Source organism: Strix uralensis, chromosome 17 (assembly GCF_047716275.1).
Source record: "Strix uralensis isolate ZFMK-TIS-50842 chromosome 17, bStrUra1, whole genome shotgun sequence".
Lineage (NCBI taxonomy): Eukaryota > Metazoa > Chordata > Aves > Strigiformes > Strigidae > Strix > Strix uralensis.
Window position 1 is genome coordinate 7,071,986 of NC_133988.1, and position 27,546 is coordinate 7,099,531.

Below are 27,546 nucleotides of genomic sequence, written 5' to 3' on the forward strand. Positions count from 1 at the left end.
TCATGAGGCCTTAAAATAATTGGCTTCTGACTACCGACTTGCTTAGCACTAGTTCAGAAGCTGATCTAAAGTCTGAACCAGTGTGATAGCTGAATAGTATAGGATCCTTCCTCTTGGAGGGGCAGTAAGTAATCAGTGCCACCAGAAAATGATGATAAACTACCAAAAGCTTTTGGATCTTGTAGCAGTAATGGGGTTGCAGGAGAAGGGCAAAACCAAAGTAACAATCAGAATGATCCAATACTAGTCACGTGTCATCACATCGTGACAAATAGTGCACATTGAGATGCTACTTCAGAGACATGGAAGAAATTCCTGGATATTACCATTACTTAGGAATGTTTTGTTTATGGAAACAAAGATGATTTCAAAATGGACCTAGATGACTCTAGTAGACTGGGCTTCTGAAAAAGATTCAAGAGTATTTGCATGCTTCTTTTAATAAACTCAACAGCTTTTTCTTGGTAAGAGGGGCATTTGTTGGATTTTTTTTTTCCAGCACTGTCAGTTTTCACCTCAATCTCTGAACCTTTGCCAACTGGCAAATAAAACAAAAGACCTGGTAACTGCAGGAAACCCTGATTATGAGTTTCTTCAGAAAATCTTTTTTTGATAATGAACTCGGAACTGCACATGGAGTCTGGAAATACTGTATTACACAGCAATATAGGAGGCTGACGAGTATTCCTATTTTGCCTGCAGAATTAACGTGTAGGAATTAATTGTAGCTGTCAGATGTAAGGACAGCTCTCTCTGCCCTGGACATCACTAGAACTACTTCCAGACTGCAAGTGTTGCAGTGGCAATTTGTTCTGTCTGCTAACAACAAGTGATTCAAGACTTCTAGTGGTCCAGGTCATATTCTAGACCCAGCTGTTCTAACTAAACCCAGATATCTAACTCAAGTCTAATGCTTGCAGTGCATTTTCCATTTTAACTAGCACTTCTCAACAGATCTCTGATACCCTGTTATAGAAGTGAAAATGTTATTTAGCTTCTTTCACGATAAAAAAAATAATCATTCTTTGGCTTCTTTTCCTGTGTATACCACTAGAGGGTATTACTTACTATTACAAATAACGAAACTGATAGGCTAATTCTTAGATTACATAGGAGAATATAAGACATCCATGAGTAATTATTAAGCTAAAGAAACATCTTGAGAAAACTCATGGGGGGGGTGGGGGGGTGGGGGGGTGGTGGTGGTGTCCAGCTTCTACCCTATCACTCCTGTGTTTGAATACTGATTTTTACATAGTCAGGTGATCCGTTTTTCCATGTATTAATATATGCAAGTTTGTGGCTGGATTATTTATCAAATGTTGCAGTTGGATGCTGTGCCAAGCAAATCAATATAAAGCTTAGGATGCAGTTACAAGGAAATTACTTTTCCTTAAAGTAGATCATCTACTTTAGAGAGAAGTGCTGCATTATTTTTTATGGGTTTTTTAGTTACTGGTAGAATACCCCTAAATTACATGGACTAAACCTAAGGGCAGATATTATGTATTTTGATTTGATATAAACAAAACTTTCTGTTGCTTTCACCCCGTGTAATGTGACTGTTAAAATTTATGGTATGCACTATCTTACTTGCATGTATTTTGGTTAGGTAAAAAACCAAGAGTTTAGCTTAGCTCATACCATCCTAATCATTTAGCAGTAGCTCATTTTAGTCCAGCATGTACCTTTTAAAACTAACATATATGCTAAACAATAATAAAATTGGTTTGCTTTAAAATTGGCAATTTTATCTAACTCAGCAGATATAAAGCACTTTGTTCTTCTTGTTTACTACAGTTGCCTATATAAAGAAATTCCAGGAGAGATTACAGATTGATACGCAGAGCTATAATTATTATTGATCAGTTTTCCTATGAAGAGTGATGCTTCAGGAACTCAGCCTTCAACAGCCCACTTAAACGTGTTATCTCAAGAAAAACATTTACTCATAGGGATTTTAGGTTGACTCCATTTTTTTTAATCTATAAATTCTATGATCTCCTAAATATGTCTTATATCTTAGAGTAAAAAGCATTCATTTTTTACAGCAATTCCCCAGAGAGAGTATAGCACAAGGCATTGTGGACAGATGGACAATGAACTAAGAAAGCTTTAGGTTATTTCTGGTCTGTAAGAGAATAGCCAAACAACTCTTCCAGAAATAAGTGATCAAAATACCAACACTTAAACCGCTGATACATTAGGAAGTCCAGAAGAATAACAACTAGGTTTCTTGATAATCTATTTTCCTATTTCCTGCCAGCACAGAGGTAAAGCTGTATAGGCATATTTGCTAGATTTGTAATTAGTGGACTTGTATCCTGAAGTATTTCAAGCCTCCACATTTGGAGAAGTGATTGTGATTGCTTCAGTTTTTGTTTCATGACTGCTTTCACTACTGTATTTCTTTTCCAGCTGCCTATCTCCAAATCCAACATAGCCTTCCCCATTTCCTCATGGTTTAAATTAGGGTGGTTAATTTTAAATTGGAAGCTTACCCAGTACTTGATTTGAAACAAATAAGGATTCTCATTGTATACCCTTGACAGAAATTTACTTCTTACTTAAGAGACCAGCCACATGTACAATTTATTTGGCATTCAGCCCAACTGATGGGGTCAGAAGCTTCTGGCAAAAGGAAGAAGGAGCAGCTGGGCACAGGGAAAGAGGGACGGCACCTTCTCGAGGGAATATTCTGCCAACTGAGTTTTTATTTCATCAGCAGCTGATGCACTTTAAGAGCTCCCCACCTCCTCCATTGTGCTACAACTCTTTGGCCATGCTCTGAGGGTGGAAGCTGCCAACAGGTAAGACAAAGAGCATAAATATATGTAAGAAAAAGGTAAAGTGGTACCATACATTTCTCCATTCTTCCTAAACCAAATGCGCTTGTAGGGATGTCATACACCTGAGATGGTTGTCTGTAGTCTAGGGAGTTGAAGCCCAGTCTTGTCCAGTAACATAAATGATCTTGAACAAGTCACCTTTTTCTCATATGTAACTAGAACATGGGATCTTTTACCTAGAAGATCTGGCCTAGTTCAACCACAGTTATTGAAACTGAGGGAGGGAATTACTTGAAGGATGCACACAGCCTGCATGAATACAAGTTCAGAACAGCTAATTGTGGCAGTTGCTTCCAAACCGAAAACCTCTCCATGCCTTCGAATCCTCCCTGGATGGGAAGGTGGGTGTGCTGGTTCTCCTGCCCCATGCAGTACTGCACAAAAACTGCTTTATAATGAAATACTGTTTATTCCTGACATGTTTCAACTCTTTTGAGATTTTAGTATTATCCATAAGAAATGGAGGCAGAATCACTATGTATTAGACATATTACATTCGATTTATATTATGACAAAAATAATAATTCAATAAAATGCAGGAATAGGAATTTTTATTTCCTTTTTATATACTATGTGTTACTAATTTTGCTGCTAACCTGTGGCTTTTGTAATTATTTTTAAACATTATTTAGCATGTTATTGTAAGTCCAAGTACTATCTTTTAATCTATATTTTGGCCAAACAGAAAACTATCCAAACCTGTTCAAATGACAAGAGAACACCTTCATAATCTATTGTAGCCTATCTACATGTGTTCAAAGCTGACTCTTATTAGCAGATACAAGCACTTAAACCAGTAGCACTAGCAATGGATGAAATATTTTTGCACAGATGTGAATTTTCAGATGGTGTTATTCATCTCTGGGTCTACTGTTTTGCTAGTATTGCTGTACATGACTAAACAGCTGTTGTTTTCCACTCAGGAGATGGCTGTATTTCAGCAGCTGCTAAAGTGATACCTGTACGTGTATTCAGGGCCTGCTTTAAGATCCTTTTGTGTTAGTGATGTTATGAGACTCTCCTGGATGCTTTTGTCTAAAACATAAGAATGACAGTGGATGATTCTTCCATTTTAGATCATTTGAACTCTGCTAAATGTCTACAGAGACACAGCCCATATGTTCCAACCCAAACACCTCAGCTGGCACTAGTTGCCAATGTAGGAAGAAGAACAAAGAGAGAAAAAATGACCACGTTGTGACTGAGCTTTCAGAAAAGGCAGAGCATGAAAGAAAAACAGCAAAGCTGGAATAAGACGGCACAACAGTCCAGTTAGGTACTTCAAGACAGTCATCTTAAATCTATGTCTCCATTTTAACTGTTGTTTGCTTTCAAGTGCTGCTTCATTTCAGATTGCCAGCCCCAAACCAAAACAAAAAAAAATGAAATCAAAAGCACAAATTAAACAAAGTCATGAGACTGAGCTAAAGTCACACTACTTTCAAAGGTTTCTAGTGCTTCTGGGGAATTAGTACGGTTATTTTGTTGCACCCTTGCCTATTGCAGCTGGACATGCTGATGGCCCCTGCCAGCCCTCCTAAACGTGAGTCAGATCATGCACAGGCCCACGCTGCTTGGCTGAGGTCACCGCACACCAACCTCCCTCTAAAATTCAAACGGCTCACACTGCACCATGTGCCATGGGCAAGCGCTCAGCCCCTGCCCCAGAGGCCTGCTGAGTCCTTTCCGGGGTTTCCTTCCTCTTCGGCAGCTGCAACACCATCTTCCCTCCCGCCTGCGCCTCAAGACAGGGCTTTGACCCGGTTATCTGGGAACAAGGCTATAAAGAGACAGGAAACCATCTCTTAGAGCATATTGGAAGTTCTCTCGAGACGAGAGGAGATTATCACAGCAGTCTACTTTGTTCCTTAACAAAATAATCAGCTAATGAAATCAACATAACCTCGGGGAAGGTGATCTCTGTCTCCAAACCACCTGTGGTCAGGGTGCGGAGCATCGCACTGAACTAGGAGGTGTGGAGGGGAGGGAGACCCACGGCAGCCCGGGCAGGAGGCACCCTGGAGGGAAGGGAAGCTGGCGTGCCGCGGGGTGCCATGGCAAAGCAGGGAAAGCCAGGGGCTGGGCAGCACCCAGGAGGGCGGCTGTGCTGAGAGAGGTGGGGAGATGGCCAAGGTATATCGGCAGGTACCCCCCCAGATGTCTTTAGCCCAAGGAACGGGCAGTTTTTGGGGAGTGAGGTGTGGTAAAGCGCGCCGGCCGCACGCCAGGGAGGCGGTGCGTGGGGAGGGCCGCCCCGCTCTAAGGGGCTGCAGGACGCGCGGGGGCCTCACACCCACCTCATTCAACGCACCACCGGGGCCGTTCGCGCCCGTTCACCCCCTCACCGGGGGTGCCCCGCTGCGCGGGGGAAGGTTTGAATGACTCCAGCCCGGAGGGACGGGGGAAGGATGGCCCTCCCTCCGCTCTGGCGGGGCTGGGGCGCCGAGCCCCCCGCTCCGTTCCGCCGCCGCCCGCTCTCCGAGGCGGGCACGGTCCCGCGCTCCCTTCGCCCGCCCCTCCCCCGCGCAGCCCCACGTTCCCCCCCCCCGGCGCGAGCCGCAGCGCGCCTGCGCGGGGCGGTGTCTCCGGAGAACTCCTACCGCCCGGCGCCGCCGCCATTTTGGAGCTCGGCTCCGAGAGGGGAGGGAACCCGTAGGAGAAAGCGGGAGCCTGGCGCTTCTGCCTCCCCTGTCCCCCCCTTCCCCCCCGCCCGCGCCCGGCGCTGAGGCACCGTAGCAGGCTACCCTCGCCGCCTTCCCGGGCCGCCTGTCCTTGTCAGCCGCCGCTGCTCTTCGCCACCCGCCCAGCCGGGCCCGCCGCAGGCCTGAGAGAGAGGCGGGAAGGATGCCCTGCACACCCCGCCGCTGAGGGAGACTCGGGGGCCCTGACCGCCGCGTCTGGCCAGCCCCACCCTAGCCGCTCCTCCGTCCTTCGCCTCCAGAGGCACGGAGCTTCCTACTCCCTTATCCCCCTTTCCCTGGGCTTCCTATCTTCTGGGCTGGGTACTAGCCGCTTCCTCCTAGCCCCCCGCCCGCTCCGCCTCCCAGGCCTCCTTGCCCAGGCCTTCCCTTCTGCGGGTCTCTTCCTCCGCCTGGGCCTTTGGGCTCTTCACCTTCCTTCCCCCCCCTCCCTTCCCCTTCCCCGCCCGGAGTCATGTCCTCCGCCGCTCGTTTCGATTCGTCGGACCGCTCCAGCTGGTACGTGGGCCCGGTGTCCCGGGCGGAGGCGCAGACGCGGTTGCAAGGGCAGCGGCATGGCATGTTCCTGGTGCGGGACTCGTCCACCTGCCCGGGGGACTACGTGCTCTCGGTGTCCGAGAACTCCCGGGTTTCCCACTACATCATTAACTCCTTGCCCAACCGCCGTTTTAAGATCGGCGACCAGGAGTTTGAGCACCTGCCCGCCCTGCTGGAGTTCTACAAGATCCACTACCTGGACACCACCACCCTCATCGAGCCTGCGCCCAGGTGAGTGCCACCCTCCCCTCGCCCCACCCACTGCCATCTTTGCTTGAGGTGGCGCAAGGAGGGGGGTGTCTTAGTCCAGCATAGTAGCTCCAGGATTTTAGCATTGGATGTAGGGCCATGCTATGGATACTGAGGAAGCATTTGTTATGGCCCTTGCTTGAAGCTGTTTCTAACAGTGGGCCTTCTTAGCCCTCTGGATCTCTGTGACCATTACAGATTGCCCTTTCAGTCAAATCATCCATATAATGCACGGGGCCTGTCCTTACAGTGCATGTAGGCATATGTAAAGGTACCGTGTACATTTCTACCACTGGCTGTAATTGCCTTGCAGGAGGGTGTGGTCGTGCTTTGTGTCAACCTTTCCTTCTGGTATTGTCCTTCTGTTCCTAGGGTGGTTGAGAAGCTGGTTCACAAGTCTCCTCAGTGATTGAAGTACAGCCTCTGAGCTTAAGTTGCTGGCTGCCCCTGCATCCACACTGATTACAGTAGAACAGGCCTTTATGTCATTAGACTGCTTCACCCTGTTAAGTCAGCTCTAATACATTCAAGGACAGCATTTTTCAAACTTCTAGAGTGGCATTTCCACCCCTCAAAAAATGTAAAACATTTATTTCTCACAGTTTGGTTATGGCACTGTTCATCTGCATACTGCATGCACTACGTTGAGAAATGCTATTCTAGGAGGATGGGAAAATGTGACTTGGCTATGAGCTCATTCTTTGTCCTGTTTCTAACATGGGACATACCTGCAACTTTCATCAGTAAACTGCTTATTAAGACTCTAGAACATATTCCTTATTTTCAATTAATAAAGCCTATCCCAGTATCTTATTTCAAAGCTTTTGGGCTTCTTGGATAGAATGAAGTGAAATAAAAGCTAGAAAAATAGTGACACATTAAAAAAAGAAAGCCAAATTAGTTCACTTAAAATTCTGCAGTTTAAAATGTTACTGTGTTTTGCAGATTAGCAAATTCTTAGGAGGGAATAATAACTTTGAGGTTTATAGTCACAATTTAATCTTGGCATAGGCCAGTTCTTAATCAGTAAGTTGTCAAAGGTTGACAAATAGCTTGTCAAGTTGAAAAACTCAAGTAGTCAAAGCCTTTCTATAAAGCTGTCAGGTGATGGGGTGGAATGTGACAGAAAGCACTAGCTTCAAGAACTCTTAAAGTTGCTGAGAAGTCTTCTGGGTAGTGATGGTGCTGTGGCTAGAGAGATGGGTAGGTGAAAAAAAAAAAATCACTTTCACCATTGCAGGAATGCTTAAATGGAGCTGCCCAGAGTTATGTGCATGACTAAATTTGTGGACAGTTGGGAGGAAAAAAAGTCTACACTGAAGCAATCTTTATGCTTATCTCTATTCTCTTTAACCTGGATACTGTTGTGCCTTTCTGGATGTAAAATCTTGTTCTTAATCATTTATGGCAATGACTGACTTGGCTTTCTCAAAACACTTGAAAACATACCAGATTCCACTTGCTTGCTTGGTATTTGTTAGGAGTCTTATGTGAAACATTTTATGAACATTTTAGTTCCACCGTATTTTCAAGGTTTTGATTGCATATTGTTCTCTCGGCATACAGAGACAGATGGGACTTAGCCTACTGTGAACTGACAAGCTTTTTTATAAAGCAACAAATGAGGTCAACTAGGTGATTTTCCTTAGCATGATTTTTGTTCTAAACTCATTTAGAAAAATCAATGACATGGTTCACGGTTTGAAATTCTGTTTGAAGGAGACTTCCTGCTGCAAGAGGGAGTATGAGAGGTAGCGTTTCCTTTTTTTTAATTTATTTTTAGTTAATGGACTGAATTTAGAGTAGGGGTGGACAGGTATGTGCTTCAGAACTGTTATTGCTAATTCTTATTTCTTGGGCATTTTCAGGGGAACATCGCACTCAGGTGCTTATGCTTTTGAAGGCTGTTGATTCATTTCATAAAGTACAGTATGAAAGGTGGCTTTCGTGGTAGGATTAAGTAGTTTCTTGTATATAGCCATACAACACTTCTAGCTCAGAGATGACATTTTAAACTTGTAAAACAGTTGAAAACTGACTGCTTCTAAGCGCTCTATTTGTTTTGTGTCAATAGTGAGCTCTGACCACCATTGACCATCTCTGAGCTCTTGCTAATGCAGAGTGACTGCTCTCTAAAGGGTTCCCTCTCTCCCCTGGCTTTACCTGCAGCAGGGTGCCTTAAAGAAGCATTTATCTTTCTGTTTAGGGCTTCTGGCATATCTTGCAGAAATCATAGGGATTTGACTTCCATCTTATTTTGCCAGTAGCAAAAGAGAATTGAAGTAGGCTAATGACATGCATTCTTGATATCGTAGCTTAGATAATAAGTATCTGCTGTGGCCTAGATACGTTAAGATTTCTGACAGATGCTTTGAATAAAGTGTATAAAATTTATGATGAAAACAGATTGCAGTGAAAATGGTCTCATTTGATGAACAATCATATCACAGACAATGAAGTGACTGTACTGGACAGATGATGGGCATAGTAATAAACAATTATGTGACTAAATTAAAGGTAATGTTATGGTTAATAATGCAAAGAAATATTTCTAGATGGTTAGCTTTTTCATTTCTTACTCCATTCTTAACAATGGATACAAGTGTTTCATACTGTCTTTTATGAAGATGTCACTTTCAGGTTATTTGGTATTTAAATAAACAGTAAAGATAAGTACTTTGAAACTAATAATTTCTCTGTTATATTATAACAGCCCTTTGAGAGCTGAAGTTGTAAAAGTAAGATTAGGGAGCTTAATTCCATATTACTTTCCAGAAAAGAGGGGAAAAGTGTTGTCTCCTAAAAACACTGGATCTGCCTATCTCTTTTCTTAAATAAAGAAGTTTTCAGTATAAATGTGACTGGCTGTCCCCAGAATTCTGCATGTAAGTAGTAGGATTCAGTTGGAAAGATGCTGTTACTACCGATCAGGAAGATAACACTGGACTTCTAGCTTTGAGTTAGAAAACTGTGTTTATCATACCCTCGTCTTTTGCTGCCTTTTTCCACTATGCTCCCCGAAGAAGTGGATGCTGAAGTTAAAAATATAGATGTGATGAACTGAAGAGGATTATTTAGCTCATCAAAGGGCCCCGCCACCCCAAATCACCCAGATAATTTTATCTTGATTTTATGTATTGCCCTTCTACCACAAGTCACCTAAATAATTTTCATTTGTTTTTATGTATCATGACTCTTGTAACTTAAGCTGTAGAATTAATTTTATTCTACCCTAAGATCCTCACAACAATCCAAAACAAGTGGATGACGATTTTGCATTATTTCTCCCAAATTTCTGCATCTGTGATAGGTTTTTATTGGGTTTCCTATTTGGGTATTTAAGTAATTACTTGAGAGAACAAGTTATTCCTGAAATGCCTCACAGTGCTACCAAGGCAATACTTTTGTTACAATGCTGAATAAATAATTCTCTAATTAGTGTGTCTACTGTAAAACTGGTACTTAGTTTTGTTACTGGAAATCCACAATAATAGCTATTGCTTATACCAAATCTTTTTTAAACTTAGGTATCCAAGCCCACCAATGGGATCTGGATCTGCCCCTGCTATGTCCACTGCAGAAGAAAATGTGGAGTATGTTCGGACTCTCTATGACTTTCCTGGCAATGATGCTGAGGATCTTCCATTTAAAAAGGGCGAGATACTGGTAATTGTAGAGAAGCCAGAAGAACAGTGGTGGAGTGCCAGAAACAAGGATGGTCGTATTGGGATGATTCCTGTTCCTTATGTAGAAAAGCTAGTCAGATCTTCTCATGGGAAGCATGGAAACAGGAATTCCAACAGTTATGGTATTCCAGAACCTGCCCACGCTTATGCTCAGCCTCAAACCGCCAGCCCCCTTCCCTCAGTATCCAGTACACCTGGAGCAGTGATCAATCCTCTGCCATCAACACAGAACGGACCAGTCTATGCCAAAGCTATCCAAAAGAGAGTACCCTGTGCTTATGACAAGACTGCGCTGGCATTAGAGGTAAGTTTTTCCTCTCAAAAGTCTTATGGTTTTCAATTCTTTTGTAAAGTAAGAAACTAAGAATTGCTAGTGGCAAAGTTGGTGTGGATGGGTTCATATGGAGCCTGCTTATCTATGTCAAGGGACTAAGAAGAAGTTAGGCTATATTCTGAAGAAAGATCTACAAAAATTGCTTCATCTCTACCACTTCCTCTGAGAAAAGTGACCAAGTTACTTCAGGACCTGTATTTACCCTCTGTTCTTGCCTGTTCAGCAGCGCAAATATGTTACAAGGGTAGTGGAGTGTATACATGCTGCTGTGGAAGTAAGTGCTAGTGAGAGGATGACTGCTTGTCCACCTAATCTTGGGGAAGGAAAGAGATGTTTCATTAATCACTGCAGTATTCCAGGTTGAGAACTGGCAGTAGCATTCTTCAGAGAAAGGTAAGGATTGCTCATAAACGTAGTCTGTAGTGTGACGTGCACTTGAGTGTCTGGTGCTGAGAGCTGCAATCTGGCCAGAAAGTACTCTAGTCCCTTTTACTTTGGCTTTCAAAAGTGGAATTTGAGAAACCTTAAGACCTAAAGCGGGATTGTGGGGGTTAGATGAAAGACTGTAGTGTATCCTCTAAAGATGTTGAACCTTTAATAAGTTCCTGTGCTTGCCAAAGCATTTTTAATTTTATTTTTATTAGGCACGTCTTTAAGACTTTAGAGCTTTATTCTTTAAATAGTAAAGAATTCATATCACAATTCTAATTTAACTGGCATAAATGATGAAAGACGTTTTTAAAGCTATATCCAGAATGCTGAGACTGTTAATTTTATATTTGGATTATACTGAAGGCTAGTTAACTCAGTTCAAAAATGTTTCACCTGGAAGAAGTGGTAGTCTCCAAGATGAAACTTGAGTGTGCTACAGTACTTCAAGGAGCAAATGCAAGGAAAGAAGCAAAGGAAGCAACAGCATTTTAGCAAGTAAATTAACAGTGGTTTTAAAAATACTTTTGAACTTTTCCTGTTGCTTTTGCTCAGTTACTTTGCAAGTTAAAGCTGTTACCTATAGCTAATACTTCTGACTGAAATTTGAAAGGTTATATTTGTGACTTCCAGTTATTTGTAAGAGTTGCCCTAAGTGTTTTTCCTCCAGTGTTATAAAACCTCTACAGGTAATTACTCTTACGGGGTTAAGTTAAATATGTATCACTTGATTTTCCTTGAGTTATGAAATCTAGCAGCTTGTTATTTGTGAACAGTGTATGAAAATTATCATAGAGCAAAGTGTAAATTCACTGCCAACTGCACTGTACAGAAGATTCCTGCCAGCACTACTCATGCTTCCGAAAACAAAGCAAGGCAAGCGATTGATTTTGTTATGTTATTGATGTGTCACCAGATTACTTCAGGGAACTTGCTTTGGTGCAGGGTAGTAGAACTTGGAAGGATGGCCCTCTCAGATCTTTCTGACTTGCTCTTTAGTGACCTAGCTACTCCCATCATTTTACTTACTCTAGCATATCAGTAGGATTAATTCTCTGACCAACATAGAGGTTTGAATTATTTTGAACCTTCAAATTGATGAAGTTCTGTTTGAGAGATTCTTTTCCACTGAATTCTAATCACTTACTGACTCCTGTCTTTGTGTCTCCCACCACTGGCTTATTTTTTCTTCCTATGGTAGTCTTTTTCTTTGCAAGTGCACCTTAGCCACACTGGCTTCTCAGGAGGTTTCAGAAGCAGAATTCTGGGAACTGGTCTACATTTTCATCAAAATCAGTGATTACAGCTCCTCCATATCTATCCATGCATAGGGAACTTTAGCAACCTCATTATAGCAATACTTTTTTGTCACATGTACCACTCAAAGAAAAAAGTCATGTTTTCATGATCTTCCTTCAGATTGCCTAACACCTACTGGGACCTGATGATGTATTTAATCCCAACTTTGTCAGGGTTCTAGATGTCAGTAAATAATCGGGACCATTTGAAGCTTCTATTTTGTAAGAGCACTGAAAGTAGCTAGTGGTAGAGAAAGAACAGATTAGGGGAATGTTTTGGAAGAAAGTTAATGGTGTTCTTTCAGAATAATAGTATTTGACAGTACTCCACCTTAGTATAGGTGTACTCTAAATTGCAGTTCAGCTTGTACAGGTAGAACACATTGTTAGTATAATTACGCAATGCCTGATTGTGCAATCTCATTTAAACTGATAAAACAATATGAGAGCAATATATCTGTTTTCTGGCTCTAGCTTTGTGTGGTCAGCACACAGACAGTACTTAAAAGGAAGAGAATACCATCTGGAGTAAATAAAGCTATTGCGTAGTAATCTGCTTGACTTCCTTTTAAGTGGAGGGATGTCGTTCTCCTGGGTTCAGCTTGAAAAGGGGACAAGCTCTCTGCATCCAAGTCCAGTTTTTCTGTTGCACACTACTGTTTACATGAACTGTCAGAAGTTTTCTTTAAGAAAAGATACAGATTCATAGCCTGTTACAGAGAAGGTTGTTTTGTAAGGAAGGTATACTTGTAAAACAACTGAATGTTCTACTGACAATCTGGAACAAGATCTGTTTGGTTGGATAATGACAGAGTGTTTAAATAGTATTTAAAATGTGACAGTTTAAGGGCAGCTACAATGTTCCTGTAAGAGTACTAGTTAATACAGCATTTATTGCAATTTGGGCCTTGCTGGGCTAAAATTATTTAGCATTCATATTGGTATTATTGAAGTGACTAATGTCTAAATGTTGACTTGGTCCTACTGCATTATATACTTTTATTCTCTAAAATAATAAATAGTCATCTGTTTATAGGCTAAAATAAAAGTTTTAAGTATAGCTACTATCTCAAAGCATACAGTTGGATTAAATATAACTTCGGGCATCGTGTGGCACCAGTACTGAACAATCAGTAAAGCTTATGATAAATATATATATATTTCTAAGATTTACATATACTGTTGTCAGTTGAGTTAGTTACCTTGGCAGTTCAGATTTAATGTTTTTAATGAAATAATTGAAGTCTGCATTTTCTCACCACAACTAACTAACTTTACTACTAATGTGTGTAGTATTTTCCTGGATACTGCATTTGGAAAAAAAAAAAAAACCCAAACCACCAGGGAGCCAGATCTGTTTCTTTACTTGTGGTCTTCTAGCCAAGAAGCAATTTCCTTCCTTTCTGGTGCTCTAGAGGAAGGAATATGAAGGGCAGGAATACAGCGTCCTGTATTTATTGCCTATAGAACTCTGCATTACAGGCGATGTACTGCTGTTCTTCAAGCCTGCTTTTCTGTGGGAAAACTAGGAGGGTGGTCCTGTGTTTGAAGGTTACACAAGGTAGCACTTTAAGAAGGTGATGAATTTTGTAAGAGCAGAGATTCTTTGGCACTGTTAGTATGATAGAGAGCAGCAAAGTCTACCTTAAAGTTGCTCAGCATTTAACAACCTGTAGTTCTATAGCCAGCCTGTTATCTATAATATGCTAATGTAGCCTTGTTTTAAACTGGCATGCTCTAACCAGCATGTGAGCAGTGCCCAGTAAACTAAGACCTGGTATGTTTTACCTTAAAGGAGCTTATGCCTTGGAAGTTGGGTACTTCTTGTTTGGATCCAAAGTAGCCTTCTTTATATTCAGCATAGGCAGTAGATGAACTAATGGTGTGTAATTCCCTTAAAAATTAGTGAATTGTTTGAAGGTTGATTCAGCATGTGAACAACAAATTCCAAATTCACTTATGAAATGGAATGAAATGGCATAAGGAACCAGAAAACAGGAGACCACCAGCAGCCACTAGACTTACATCTGCTATGTGTTTAAAAAATGGTTCTTAAATATATTACAAATACTGTAACAAGCATCATAAACCATTTTGAAGACAGTAGTAGTCCTAGAGTTAATCTCCAGAGTTAACATGAGTGTTATGGAATCTGAAGATTTTTTTTTTTATCAAGACCTTCACTATATTATTATAGCAAAGTTTTTATACTAATGATGGCTTTTTCTAGGCCCATGCCAGCATTTTAGTATTAAGTCGTTTATTTGTTCATGATATATCAATCATATACATGTATGTTTGCTAGTACAGAGTTAACCTGTCACTGAAATGTTGTGAAATAAATGTCCATGCACCATAATTATATAACTGACTTACAGTATTTCTCTTGAGCTTGTTACAATTAGGTTACAGTTAACTTTTTTCTTCTTCAAAGGAAAGTTGAGACAAGTAGGCCAAAATGTGCTGCTAGTAGAACTTTCTTAATTAGGAAATTAGACTACTTCTTTCACTAGACAACAAGCATTGTGCTCTTCTTAAGCCAAGGAAACTTAGTAATGCTGTATTAAACATTGAAATGCATCTGACCCACAAGGTGTAGATTTTAATCAAAATATTGAGCCTATACTTGTACAGTGTGAAGTGTTGATCAGGGAGCTTTAGTTCTGATAACGATTCAATTGAAAGTGACATTGGCAGCAGGATTCCTGTGTCTGTGCTGACATACACCAACTTTTGAGTATGCTACCTTTGAAAATACAGCTGACAATTACTTTGGAGATTTGTGTGCAGTCTTAATCTTTGTGACTTCCTTTTCCAAAGTTGTTGATGGTTCCCATCATGATAGTGCTGAGTGCCTCACAATTGAATATACATTCACCCTCAGAACTGTTTGCAGTTTTTCAGGTGAAACTGAAAGCAACATGGACAACCTAGACAAGATCCTGTGCTACAGTGAGATTCAGCGTGGCTCGGGAATGATGGTCTGTGGGAGTTTTGAGCTCTCCAAATTGTGTACAATCATGACAACTGGCTTAATCATGTGGAGACAGGCTACCATCATTTAATGAAAAGTAGCACTTTATCTGGGGTGCTGCAACCCCAACTCTGGCAGTTGTCCTAGCTATACTTGAAATGAAAACTATTGTTTTACTCTGTTCCTAGATGAGGCTAGATTAATTGCATCTAGGACTTGAACATTTCTGTGCTGCCCTCTGACCTGCTTTCATGCTTCAAGAATGGTTGAAGGTCTTTCCTCTGAACTACTTGATTCTCTGGTTTGGGCATCATTATTCTTCTGGCACACAACATTAGAAGTGAAAGATAATTAAGCTGTGCTTTCAGCCTGTTGGTTTCTTGAATCTTTCAATACGTAAAGCACCAGCTACTTCAGTGTCACTTTGTCCTGCTTGCAGTGTGACTGAATTCTGCCTTTTTTGTGTAGCTCAGCTTTATACCTTTTGGGGACAGTGGGTTATCAAGTTACTTCTTAGTGTTGAGCCTTGTTTATTCTTCAGAACAGGCAGCTGGTCTGAACAATTGCTTCAGTTTTGGTACTAATGCAAGTGTTACCAAAGAAGGGGAGCTGTGACACTAATTAGAATAATGACTGAGATTCAACACCCCATAAATTCCAGAGAGCAATATGTTTTTTATAGCTTTTGACTCAGTGGGCTAAAATGATTTAGACTTCTAATGCATTTTTATCCCCTTAAACTTACATTACAGAACTCTATCAGCCACTGAACTATTAACATACAATTGTAATACCTGTAGAATGTTTAATTGGTTGACTGTGTGACTAAAACGGCATGCAGGAAACCTTTTGCAGTGTATGCAGGTATGGAAGAGTCTAGAGGGAATGAAGTAACCTTCCTGACTGGCATGTTCCACAGCTTGCATTTCCCCAGGGCTTTGAATTCATGCTGTAACAGGGACATAATGAGAGGATGCTATCTAAAATACGTTCTGATTTTTATCATTTGGGTGGAACCAAATGGCTGCATTTCAGAAGTATTACTCATTTCAGCAGTTGATACTTCCATCCAGCGATGCTGGCATGCTTTACAATTGCTTTACAAACATCTGAGGGATGCTGAGACTAAGGAAGCATTATCCTAATTTATAGATAAGGACCGTGAGCTGTCCAGAGTCATACAGGAAGTTTGTGGCAGAGATGAGAATAGAACGGGGTCTCCTGACTCTGTCCTGTGCCTAATCATAAGACAATCCTTCTGACTGGCTTAAAATGTTCTCCGAAAAAAATGGTGTGTTAAATCATTTTAGTGGGAGATCACACCTCAGCTGACCATATTATAGATGCTTTAAAAAGCATTTACCAAATATTGCTTTTAGTAGAAAAAATAGAGGGACTACTTAACCAGATTCTTCTAGACGTTGTCAAAATGGAGATCTTTAATGTAAGATCCATGAATTATTCTATCATGACATAAAGGTTCCTTCTCTAAAAATCTTGTTTCAACATGATGCTTCATTTAATCTTCTCAGGGGAACTGCTTTTTTTTTTTTTAAACAAAAAAGCACAAGAGGATATTCAGAAGCTTTCATTTAAAAAAATCCACTCAAAAATAATATAAAGTTATTGCAAATCAATTTACTATTCCAGTTGTTCTTGGTGTATGGGAGTAGCTTTTGTCAGCTAGCACTCTTTAATGGCAGATACTGATTTGTAGCAACTTTGCCCACCCAGCAGTCTAAGGAACATTTTACATTGTTAATTTATGTGGCAGTTTGTTGCGATGCAGTGGACTTACTGTAAATCTTTTTTTTCACTCAGCTGAAGCAAGACTTCCAAACCTATTCATGTTGTAGAAATCATTGAGTCAAATTGAAGGATACCTTTTGCTAGAGCTTCAAAATGAATAATGGCTTGATCTGTACAGCACGTGAGCAGAATTAAATTGTCAGACTCTCAGAAAATGCAGGTCCATGTTTTTGAACCAGTGTACTACAGATACTTATTTTTTTTCTTCCATGGATAAGATTAAAGTGTTTGAGAGTGTATTGGTTTTATGGTGTGGTGCAAATGCAGTTTCTTATAGGTTTTAACTGTCACGATGATGGCTGCATCTTCTTGAATTTGGGTCTAAAACTTCAATGTAACACTGAGTATTTATAGATGTTATCAGCATTTTCCTAAAGAGACATTTGTTAGGTTCCTCTTTAGGTCATCTTGTTACTATATAAAGCTTTCTCTAGCCTTTCTATTCAGTGAAAAGTCTGACAAATTGTGCCTTTTAGCAAATACACAATTAAAGCATGCTGCAGTAGCCTGTGAAGAGATGAAAAACAGTCAAATTAATGCTGTATGTGCTAACTATCATGGGCAGTGTGTAACTACTTAATAGTATATGCTGACTTCATGTTTGAGTTTAGAAACAGTGTAAAGATGTCCATTTAAGAAAGTAATATGATTTCAGTTATATCCCGGGAACTTACGGGAGTTCAGATGGTTTCCTCCTCTCTTAAAAGCACAAGATTACAAGTGTTTCAAGTGGGACAGTCTCAATTTGGGGGAGCAGATAGGACATGGACAGCAGTAGTAGTGGGGAAAAAGTAGGGGAGATGGAGCAACACATTTTTCTTAAATGTCTAATTTCATTCTAATATGCAACATAAAGCTTAAATCTCTAAAAAGAGTTTCAAAGGTTGAGAAATTTTATTTTAAGAGAGAGAACACTGACTGCTAAGGAGTTTATTATAGTATCTTAAACTTCACTTAAGGATTCTTGCTTCTGAGTGATCTTCAAAAAATATCTTTTGGGGTAATGGTAACTGGTTTAAACAGGCTTCAGATCATATAGTCACATGCACACTGTTTTGTAAACTCAGGGGTTTTTTTTCTTTAACAGAAAATATACAGGTCTTACCTGAAAAGTTTAAAAAGTTTTAATCTAAGGCCCTTGGCCAAGGTCCTTAAACTATCTGCATCAGTTCTAAATTTTAATACTGCTTAGTTAATGTAGACAAACTGTTATACATACTGTATCAGGACAAAAATCTAGTTTTTCCTTAAAAAAGATTAAAGCTGGTTACCTTTTGGATTTCACAGAGGTAGCTTGGTAACTGAGACTCAACTACGAAGAGATTTGACCTAGTTTGGGGAAGAAACTTATGAACTGTTGGCTATTGGTTATAGGCTGGCTCTACTTTTTGTGAAATTAGTTATTAGGTGCTAATGTCACTTTTCTAATATTTACTATAGTTACCACAGAGTACATTAAGTAAACAGGAAGGGAGGTGTAAAGTTAGAGCGGCTGCAGCAGACCACATGTTCAGCTATTCTGAAGCGTTTAAGGGAGAACTGACTATTTAACTAGTGTTAAATGCTACTTGTCAAATTGGATATTTTGGTTTGTAAATGATCCTAATCCAAATTAAATATAGCCATTGAACAATGATAAGAGTATAACTTATTATTTGGGCTGATGTTTTTTGCTTGATCGTAGTTTAGCTTTTCTCATCTTTCACTGCCAAATAGGAAGAGACATAGTTATGGTAGGAAAGGCCCGACATGTCATTGTTCCTATTTAAAATTCTTTGGCAGGAAGTAGAGGTGAAAACAACAAATAAAGCTAGAATCTGTACATGTAATACTTTTAAAAAATAAAAAAGTTTGAGATCACTTTTGCTTGATTTGGAAGTGTACCATTATTTTAGAAACTACAGAAGCTTCTTAGACTGATAATCAGAACTGCAACTTCAAGTAGTGGTTTCTTTGCCATAGGAATCTCTCTTTGAAGAACTAGATTTCTTTTGAAATAAGCCAGCTGATGCTAAAAGCACTGTAAGCACTGTGCTCTTCTGAATGGATGTTGCATCTCATTACTGATGGTAGCTTTAGTGATGTTAATTTATATCATCTCAGCTAAATATGTTGTTGTGTGAAGTTGTAAGCTTTCCTATAGGAGAAGGTGTAGTTCAGCAATTTGTCTGAATATGTAAATATACATTTAGTTAAGAGTCTGAAAAAGCGTGTAGACAACATTATCATGTTTAGCAGCAAAATGCTGGTATTTTAGTTAAGGAAAAGTAACTTTTAAATTGAACCTTATGCCAAGAAGAGGGTTGGGGTTTTTTCCCTATAATGAGCTTGTATTTGTTGTTCCTCTTAATTTGATTTGTATTTGTATCAGACATGAGATTTCCATGTGTGATAATTGATTTTTTTTTAATTATGCAGGTTGGAGATATTGTGAAGGTTACAAGGATGAATATAAACGGTCAGTGGGAAGGAGAAGTCAACGGGCGAAAAGGGCTTTTCCCATTCACGCATGTCAAAATATTTGACCCTCAAAACCCAGATGAGAACGAATGATTCCCTCTGCCCGATTTACACTGCTGCTTCATTTTCCTGGCTATCATTAGCATTGTTTGAGGTGGGATGATGACTTAATGGCACATTGCTAGCGTTGCCCATTTTCCAGCTTGCTGCAGTTTGACGGTTCTTTTAATATACATTTGGAATACATACAACTGAAGTCACTGCCTGACCTTCATACCATAGTTGCGTCATTTAGTTTCACTTTTAAAACTCTATTGGGCCTTAAGTTGGAGAAGACTGAACCAGTACCTAGCAGAGAAGTATGGGAAGAAAACCTTTCCTGTTGAGACTTCCATGGATTTTTTTTTTTCTGGCTTGCTCAGTAGGAAGAGCCCTAATCTTAGATCAAACAAGCAACTCGTGCATTACTGTCCAACAAAAAGCAACAACAAAAATGCAATTTTAGGACTGAAGGAGACTTAGTTTTAAGAGAACCTGTCCTAAGGTAGTACATTTAAAATGATGGTCTCTTTAAAGGACAATAATTGAAGCTTATGTATTCTAAGCAGTTGTATTAGAAGCTGCTCTTTTCTGTTAACTCTTGAGCTTGTTGTTGACCTTCCTGAAACAGTGTGTGTTAAATGCAAATAACCATTGATTGAGCTGCATTGAAGCTGAGGCATTTATTTATAAGGAAACTTAGGAGGGGTTGATACTTGTAATCTGTTTTTGACATACCTAATGCATTTCTGTTGATTTTTGCAAGCACTAACTGTAGAAAGTGAGCTTTAAAGGGAAACACTTTGGCCTGGTCTGCATACAGCTTTTCTGCAGTGTTGAAAGTGTAGTTTGACTAGTCTAGAAGTGCTTGTCACCAAGCTGTTACTTGGTAGACAGATTGATCAGATTGCCATAGTGTGGAGAGGTAGGAAAGGAGTGGGACAGAAGAACTTGATAAATACTGATAAAATCCTCTTATTTAAACATACACCTCTTACACCTGTTTCTCTGCAGGCTCCCTTATCTCTCCAAAGTTTCCTAGCTATGCCAGCCCCAGCTTGTTGAAAGCTCCTTTTCAAACACAGTACCTTTTCTCTAGCGTGTCTCCATGTTGCTGTGCTTCTTTTCCAGAGCTGCTTTCATCTTCTTTTTTTCCTCCCTCTTTTTCCTTGCTTGCATCCCAAGTCCTCTGCATGCTGCCATCTTTTCTTACCCTTCCGGATGAGTTGGCTCTGGTTTATATATGCCCCAGATCCCTTCCCCTCCCAGCATCCTCTAGAAAATGGTTAATTTGAGTCAGCTGCCTGGGTTCCCCCATGTGCTAAATTAATGCTCAGGCTGGAGGAGGCCACAAAGGTGTCTGTTATCAGTATAGCTTCTTTCCCTTTTTCTGTACATAAGCTATACTGCTGTAATTGTACTTAGAGTAGGGAACTGTGTGGCTGCAGCTAAATAAGTACAATTCATGCCATACAGGTTAAAGTCCTTAACCTGTGTAGAGGATATGAAAGCTTAGGTACAGCGGTATCCTGTGCCGCCTTTAAATGTGTGTTGTAGGTGAACTGGAATGCTCTCTTAAAAATAATGGAACACTGAATTAACAGAGTACATGTCTGCAAAGACTACAACTACAAGACCTCCCTTTTCAGACAGCCTGGTTAAAGAAAAATATCTGTTGCAGAAGCTGACAGGAAAACAGCAGCCCCCATTTTTCAACTTTTAAAGGCTGTCGGTTGTAGCAAAATGAGAAACTTCAGATATCCGCAGAATCTCACCAGTTCTTATAAATGTCAAATTATATGAAAGTTGATGTCTTAAGTTCCAGCATGTTTTCTTGTTGATTTGTGTCGCTTGATCCTAATAAAAGCACGTTGTTCTTAGCTCACGTGAAAGTGCCGTGAGATCCTTGATTGGAAGGCACTGAAGAAATGCAAAAACGGCATTTGCAACAAGACATTCAAAATGCTGGGTTTTTTTAAAGAAGTCTGTCCGTTCATCTATTAGCTATTTTCTGTAGTACTGATCAAGTGGCTGACAGTCTAGAAATTCTTGTAGAGCATTTTACTACCAAATTAACTGTGAAGTAGAGTAGCATTGACTGAAGTGTTTGGTGCTGTAAGAGTAATTCTTGACAATAGGCATTGACATTTTGTCTTGCAAAGAAAAGCTATGCAGCTCTCTTAACTGAAGAAGGTCACACTTTTTCTGTGCCCCAACTATACCCGTAAGTTTACTACATAGATTGTACTACTGAAAGTCATCTTTTGAATACAGAAACTGCACTCAACTCAGTCTGCTGCAGAGAAATCTTATTTCAGACCTGACCTAGTTACAGGCAGCTCTTCAGAAGACTGACTGTGGAATTCTTCCTTTGCATGGTAAATAAATACTGTGAGATTTGAGATCTTGAACACAGCTTTTAACCTGGATTTTCTTCACTGAAATAAATGTCTTGACTCATCCCCTCATTGAACACAAGCGTTGTTTTAGGTTTAATTATGTTCTGATACTGCCAAAAAGCAAAATATTTTACCTTCAAAACTATGCAAAATTTGTGTGTAGTGGCATCTGATGCAAAGACAAGAATTCTTAAATTCCTGTGAACCTGGTTTTAGGCCACGGATGAACAGTGTTTCTCTGAGTAGCAGTGGTGTGGTTCAGGTATGTTAAATGTGGTTTAAATGTAGCATACTGACCAGCCTGTAACCTTGCTTCAAAACATGTCTTTGCTATTTTACTATAAAACAAGTATTTTCATATAAAGACTGCATTTGATCAGTGTGTGTTTCTCCTTGAAGGACTCCGGATTCTCAGTCGCTTGTTGCTTGCTTACGTGTGTGCTGTCTGTTGCTTTATGAAGCCTCTTCAATTTGAGTGATAACCTATCAGTGTAAATGGGCTTGGGTGTGTAATGTATACTTAAATCTGAATCATGAGAGCCTACAAGTGATGGCTTCAATCTATGCACCATTAAATTTGTTCTTGCTTTTGAACTAAGAGCTGGTTTAATTACCTGGTGCCACAATAGTTAACTATCGTGAAAGGCTTACTGTTTGACTTCCTCCTGTTGTGTACATGTGTATATAGACATTGAAGCCTCTGACCAGTCTGAAAGTTTAATGAAAACTGTTTGAATCAGTGTCCATCACTGGATAAGCGCTAATTTAATTCACGATTGTTTACAAATTGGGAAAGAATAAACAAAAGGGAATATCCTGTTTGGGTTGTGGCTCTGAAGAGCCTGAGCATTATTTTTGTAAAGGGAAAAACAGCATTCTTTGTGCCATTTCATGTGCCTGTAAAGTAATTTTTTATATTGTATTAACATCCTGGGAACGAGTGGGCTGCCTTTGTTTTCTAGTCAAATTTTCAAGCATTTTCCTCAATACCTGCATCTGAAAGTGAGACCTGCCTAAAAGACTGCCTTTTGGGACCAGTGAAAGCATTCTCGTAGAGTTGTCATTTTCTGTTTACTTGTGTTAAATGAAAGTGTGTTGTGGGATAAGGATACAATTATTGCAGTGGGAAAGGTGGCCTTGTATTTGAGACAGTCTTCACTGTGTAAACTTTAAAACACAATATGTAATTTAAAGACCATGATCTTCAGGCAATAATATTAAGTGTAAGCTTTTAAAGTTTATTTTGGGGATTATAGCTTGTTTTATTTTTTGTGCTATAAGATTAACAGTATTAAATGAATTATATTCTTAGAATATATGGAGTGTCTTTTCTTAAGATTAGTGCCTTTTTAATTTCTTACTCCACTTAGTTCATAGAACTGGTCCCAACATCAAGCCACTGTTTTTTTTCCCAGTGCCCTGTTTGTACAGTCTAAATAAAACTTGCCTCAACTTACAGTACTATTTGTTGTCTTTAGTCTTAAAACCTTGACGATATTAGCAGAGTATTTAAGTCCTTACTCTGTCAATCCAATGCCCTGTCCCGTGGGTGAATGAGAGTGCCGACTGGAATCAAAGGAAGAATTAAGCAGGAGAAAATGCTGTTGCCAGGCTGAATGCTACTCTCCTGTTCCATCCTCGTGCCTCTTCTCAGACTACACTGCTGTGCGCTGGAGGTTCACCTGAAAAAGATGCATCTCTGCTTACACAGATTATCACTGTCGCCTCCGCCCTCACACCCGACACTCCGGTGCTCCTCCTCTCACTGTATTTAATGCTGCTGTTTTGCCGAGGCTTCTAAACGTCTCTGTACAAATCCTGACCACCTTTTACTGTGATACCCTTGACTGCGCTTGTAAGAATGACTGGTTTATGCGTACGGTTTGAATTTAGCTTATTATTCTTTGAGTAAATAAGGCGTAACCTGTGCAGGTACTGGAGGATGAACAGCCGGCATTCTAGCCACTGCTGAAAGGTGTCAGCCTAGCGTGGCATAAATACCTGCTTCTGCAAGTCGAAAGAGGAGGTCGTCTTTTGCCTTTTTACAGTCAATCCACGTCAAGAATAGCACTAAGTAGAACTTAAGGGTTTTTAATATTTGGGATCATTCAGTTAAATCATTAACAATGTGTTGAAACTTGAGATGATCTTGTGTAGGAGAAAAACTTCAGAGGAACATCAGCCACTCAACTGCTGCAAAGGAGAAGTCTGAAAAGCTTGCGTTGTTTCCCTGGACTCTGTAGGTATGTTCACAGCCTCATGTTTGTCTTCTCTGGAGTACAGATTTCCATGCGCTGTTAATAAACATTCATAGCCAACTCTGCATAGTGTCTTATCAAGTATTCACATTTGGCAAGTTACATTTCAGAGAAAAACTGTAGTAGTTCAAATACAAGTGTGGGAAGAGGCAAGGTGTGTGCACTAGGCTGGCTAATCCCCTTTCTGCCCACATTGTCAGCCTTTAGCTCTTGGCAGAAGCCAGGAGTGCCAGCCTGCTGCTGCAGCCGCTTCTCGTGACAGCACCAGGACCTCTTGCTTTACTATTTACGTAGCAAAGCCAAGTGTCCCCTGTGCCACAGCCGTCTGCTTCCCACGAACCCCGCTAGGAGCAGGGGTGCTGCAGCAGCAGCACTGTCCCCATCTGGGTTGAGATCCCTCCCCTGCCAACACGTGTGGGTGCTGCGCACCCTTTGTAACACAGGGCGGGCCCCAAGCTGCCACCGCATGAGCCAGGGGCCTGGCCCGGGTGTTGTTCTGGTAACAGCCAGGCTCCTCTGACCCTAAACTGCAGCATCTACACCCACTTCTGTCGGGCAGCAGGAGACGAAGTGATTTCATAGCCAGGGGCTTAGGGAAGATTAAAATACTTATGTTCTGTACAGAAGAACTTTGTGCCTCAAAATGCATCACATGGCACCAAGGATCAATCTGCACCATGTGGTGTTGATGTGAGGCTACAACCACCTGCATTACGTGTCCAGCAATAACTCCTTTCTACCGGCTGACCCCGCAGCGGGTTGCTGGGTTGCTTTACTGGGGCGCTTTCCAGTTCTCAGAGGACACAAGTTCCGCAGGGGATGCAAGGGACTGTGCTCTCTGTGCCTTTGAAAATGCAGGCTGGTGCCTGCCTGCCCCCGCAGGGACCCCCAGCAGTACACGCTCGGCTCTGCCCAGCACCGATCCTGTCCTCCCTCTGACCAGCCTCCCACCTCACAGGTACGTTCCCCACTGGGGACCACCGCTCTTAGCACTCAACTTCTCCAGGGGCTGGCACAGCTCTCCCCTCCCTGCAGTCAGGACTCGGGTTTTGTACCAGAGTGCCCAGCACAGCAGCTACGTAAAGCTCCAGCAATGCCAAGTTTACTCAGCAAAGAGTCAACGAGAAACAAGCAGTATCTCAGGCTGGGTTTATTTCTGGCTTACCTGCATACAGGCTTTCACTAATTTAAATCTGAACTACTTTAGTTAGGTCAGTCCAACAACAGGCAGCATAAGCCTTAATTTTTAAGTGCAGGCCAGCTGGGATGAGCTGAGTTTACCAGTTTGTCACCCTCATTTAATTAAAAGGTTTTATTTCTAAACCAGCGCAATAACAAACACCCCTTTAGATTCAACCAGCGGTATGCCTGTTCGAGCTTACACCAGTAGAGAATATGCCTAAATACACTCAAATAAAGAGCTGCCACAGCAAAGGAACACATTTCCTTGTCATTTTCTCCATGATTTACAATAGTGTGGATTGTGCATGTAGGAAAGCTCCAGGTTTGTATTCACCAGCAGGGACAGCTCACCTTGGAGCAGCTACAGCGGTTTCTGTCCCTTACACTGTCCCCTCTGCCTTTTTTTAGAGGGCAGATCAGCTGCTCCCATAGCAGCTGTTGAACCACAAGTCACAGCTCAGTGTGGTAAGGTAAAGCAGTTCCAATTTCAGGTTACCTTAATGCTCTGAGCTGCAAACTCTGGCAGTCGCTGTGCAAACAGCTGAGCCCTCCTGCAGCAGGATGGCGAGTCCAAGAGGGACAGGCAGCCAGCGGGGAGAGAAACCATCACAGCTGTCCCAGAGTGAGCCTCCTGCTCCGAAATTTGAGTCCTAAGAGCTTGCCTACAGCCAGGGTTGCACCAATTATTGTAACTTGTTAACACAGACTGTTGTGTGCCCACCTGAGTCAGGTCATCAATGCACTGCTCCAGCTGGACCACGCTCCACGGGAGCAGCCTGGGAACCCAGTGCCCACCCCTGTGTCTCGGACCCATCTCCGCTTTGCGGGGGCTCCTGCTCCAGCCTGGCACAACCTGTGGGAGCCAAAAGCTCAGTGCGGTGATGGCTGCTCACCGGGGGAACCCAGCAGCCCCTCGTGTGCGAGACACAGCCTCACCTGCGGAAGATGCCATCCACACTGCTTCGGAGGCAGGCAGGGGGAGCGAGGGAATTAACGCAGTGCTCTCCTCAGATAACCTTCCCAGCACCTGCTCACTTCATTCCAGGCATTTTGTAACCAGAACCCTCCCTGCACGAGTTATTAGTCTAACCCGCCTCTGGCACACCAGACAATCAGGATCAGAGCTAAATCTGGGGTATCCGCAGGGAACCAGCTCCTGCTTTGTATGTCCTGGCTGGTCCAACAAGGGCAGCTGAAAGTCAGCACTGAAAAATCCTTCACTTCTAATCTTGCATTTGGTCTAGAAATTAAGCACTAAAGTACAAGGGAAAGCAAGGATCCTGGGGACTGTTACCACCCCTCCACCGTACTGTGTTTCCCAATCTGCGCTATCTAATGAATCCTCTCCAGACCCCGGGGCAAGGAGAGCTCTCACTTGCATGTCAGAGGGTGGCGGGGGCAGAAAGGCAGCGCTGGATGTGCTGCTTTGCCTTCCCCCAGCTGCCCCTGCACCCGAGACTTGACTGACTCGGGGGGAGCGGTGAGTCAGAGGAGAGGATGCTATTTTGAAAAGACAGAAGGGACTGACATAAGTGAACAACAGGAGCTGGTTTGAAACTCTTGGCACTCGACTCCTGTTCAGCCCACCATCTCTCAGCAGCCAAGCCAGACAACAAGACCCCCGGGGATGCTCCTGACAGAAGTGACAAACCCAGTCATGTCTTAAGAGCACACTGTCACTAGCCTGAACTTGTCATTAAAAATACAAAAACTAAACTTGCCCATTTTTCATTACTGTGAAGTAATGGCCCCACATATTTCTAGACTTTTTAAAAATGTACTTTATATTACTTCACTAATTTGATCTGGATTATAAGGTAGTTCAGGGGACTCTCATTGGGACTTCTACATGCTGAATCCATTTCTATAATCTTGGACTGTCTCTTTTTTGCCCTCATCTTGTGACCAGTGATATCATTAACCCACTGACCTTGAAGAGAAACAGCTCTTCTCTTTCCAGGTATCGCAGCTGGTGATCTGGCTCCGAGTCTGCAGCGACGACCGATACACGCACAGCACTGGGCTGGCTTCCTGCTGAGCATCCAGCCTAATGCACTGCATGGCACAAAGGAAATGTAATTCATCAGCCTTGCTCTTCTTAACGTAAGAAAGTGCCATGTCCTTCACAGATGGAATACCTCCCGCTGCCCCTGACTACCTGGAATAGCTGTGGCTACTCAGCACTTTGGAGAACTAGATCTAAAATTAACAAAGATAATTTCCCTGCAAGAAATAGCACCTTGGCCTGGACATGGGATATATCAGGGGGAGTCTGAAACGGAAAGGCTAAAATGGGGTCTGGTCTGGGATTCTGCTGAATGGGCCAAGACAGGTCTGACCAACA

General features: G+C 41.6%; 1 protein-coding gene across 1 annotated transcript; it reads left to right on the forward strand.

The window, feature by feature from the left end:
- The first annotated feature begins 5,454 nt into the window (after window positions 1-5,454).
- CRKL (CRK like proto-oncogene, adaptor protein) lies at window positions 5,455-24,085 on the forward strand. Its single transcript, XM_074886867.1, has 3 exons — window positions 5,455-6,316; window positions 9,862-10,324; window positions 19,283-24,085. Exons 1-3 carry the CDS (start codon window positions 6,003-6,005, stop codon window positions 19,415-19,417), a joined length of 912 nt encoding a protein of 303 aa, XP_074742968.1. The 5' UTR covers window positions 5,455-6,002; the 3' UTR covers window positions 19,418-24,085.
- The last annotated feature ends 3,461 nt before the right edge of the window (window positions 24,086-27,546 follow it).

What these genes read in the sequence shown, in the direction of transcription:
- CRKL (XM_074886867.1), top strand. Translation starts at nt 6,003, where the DNA reads ATGTCCTCCGCCGCTCGTTTCGATTCGTCGGACCGCTCCAGCTGGTAC. An exon ending in CTCATCGAGCCTGCGCCCAG is followed by an intron (nt 6,317 to 9,861) that starts GTGAGTGCCACC and finishes TTTTAAACTTAG; the next exon opens with GTATCCAAGCCCACCAATGG. An exon ending in AGACTGCGCTGGCATTAGAG is followed by an intron (nt 10,325 to 19,282) that starts GTAAGTTTTTCC and finishes TTAATTATGCAG; the next exon opens with GTTGGAGATATTGTGAAGGT.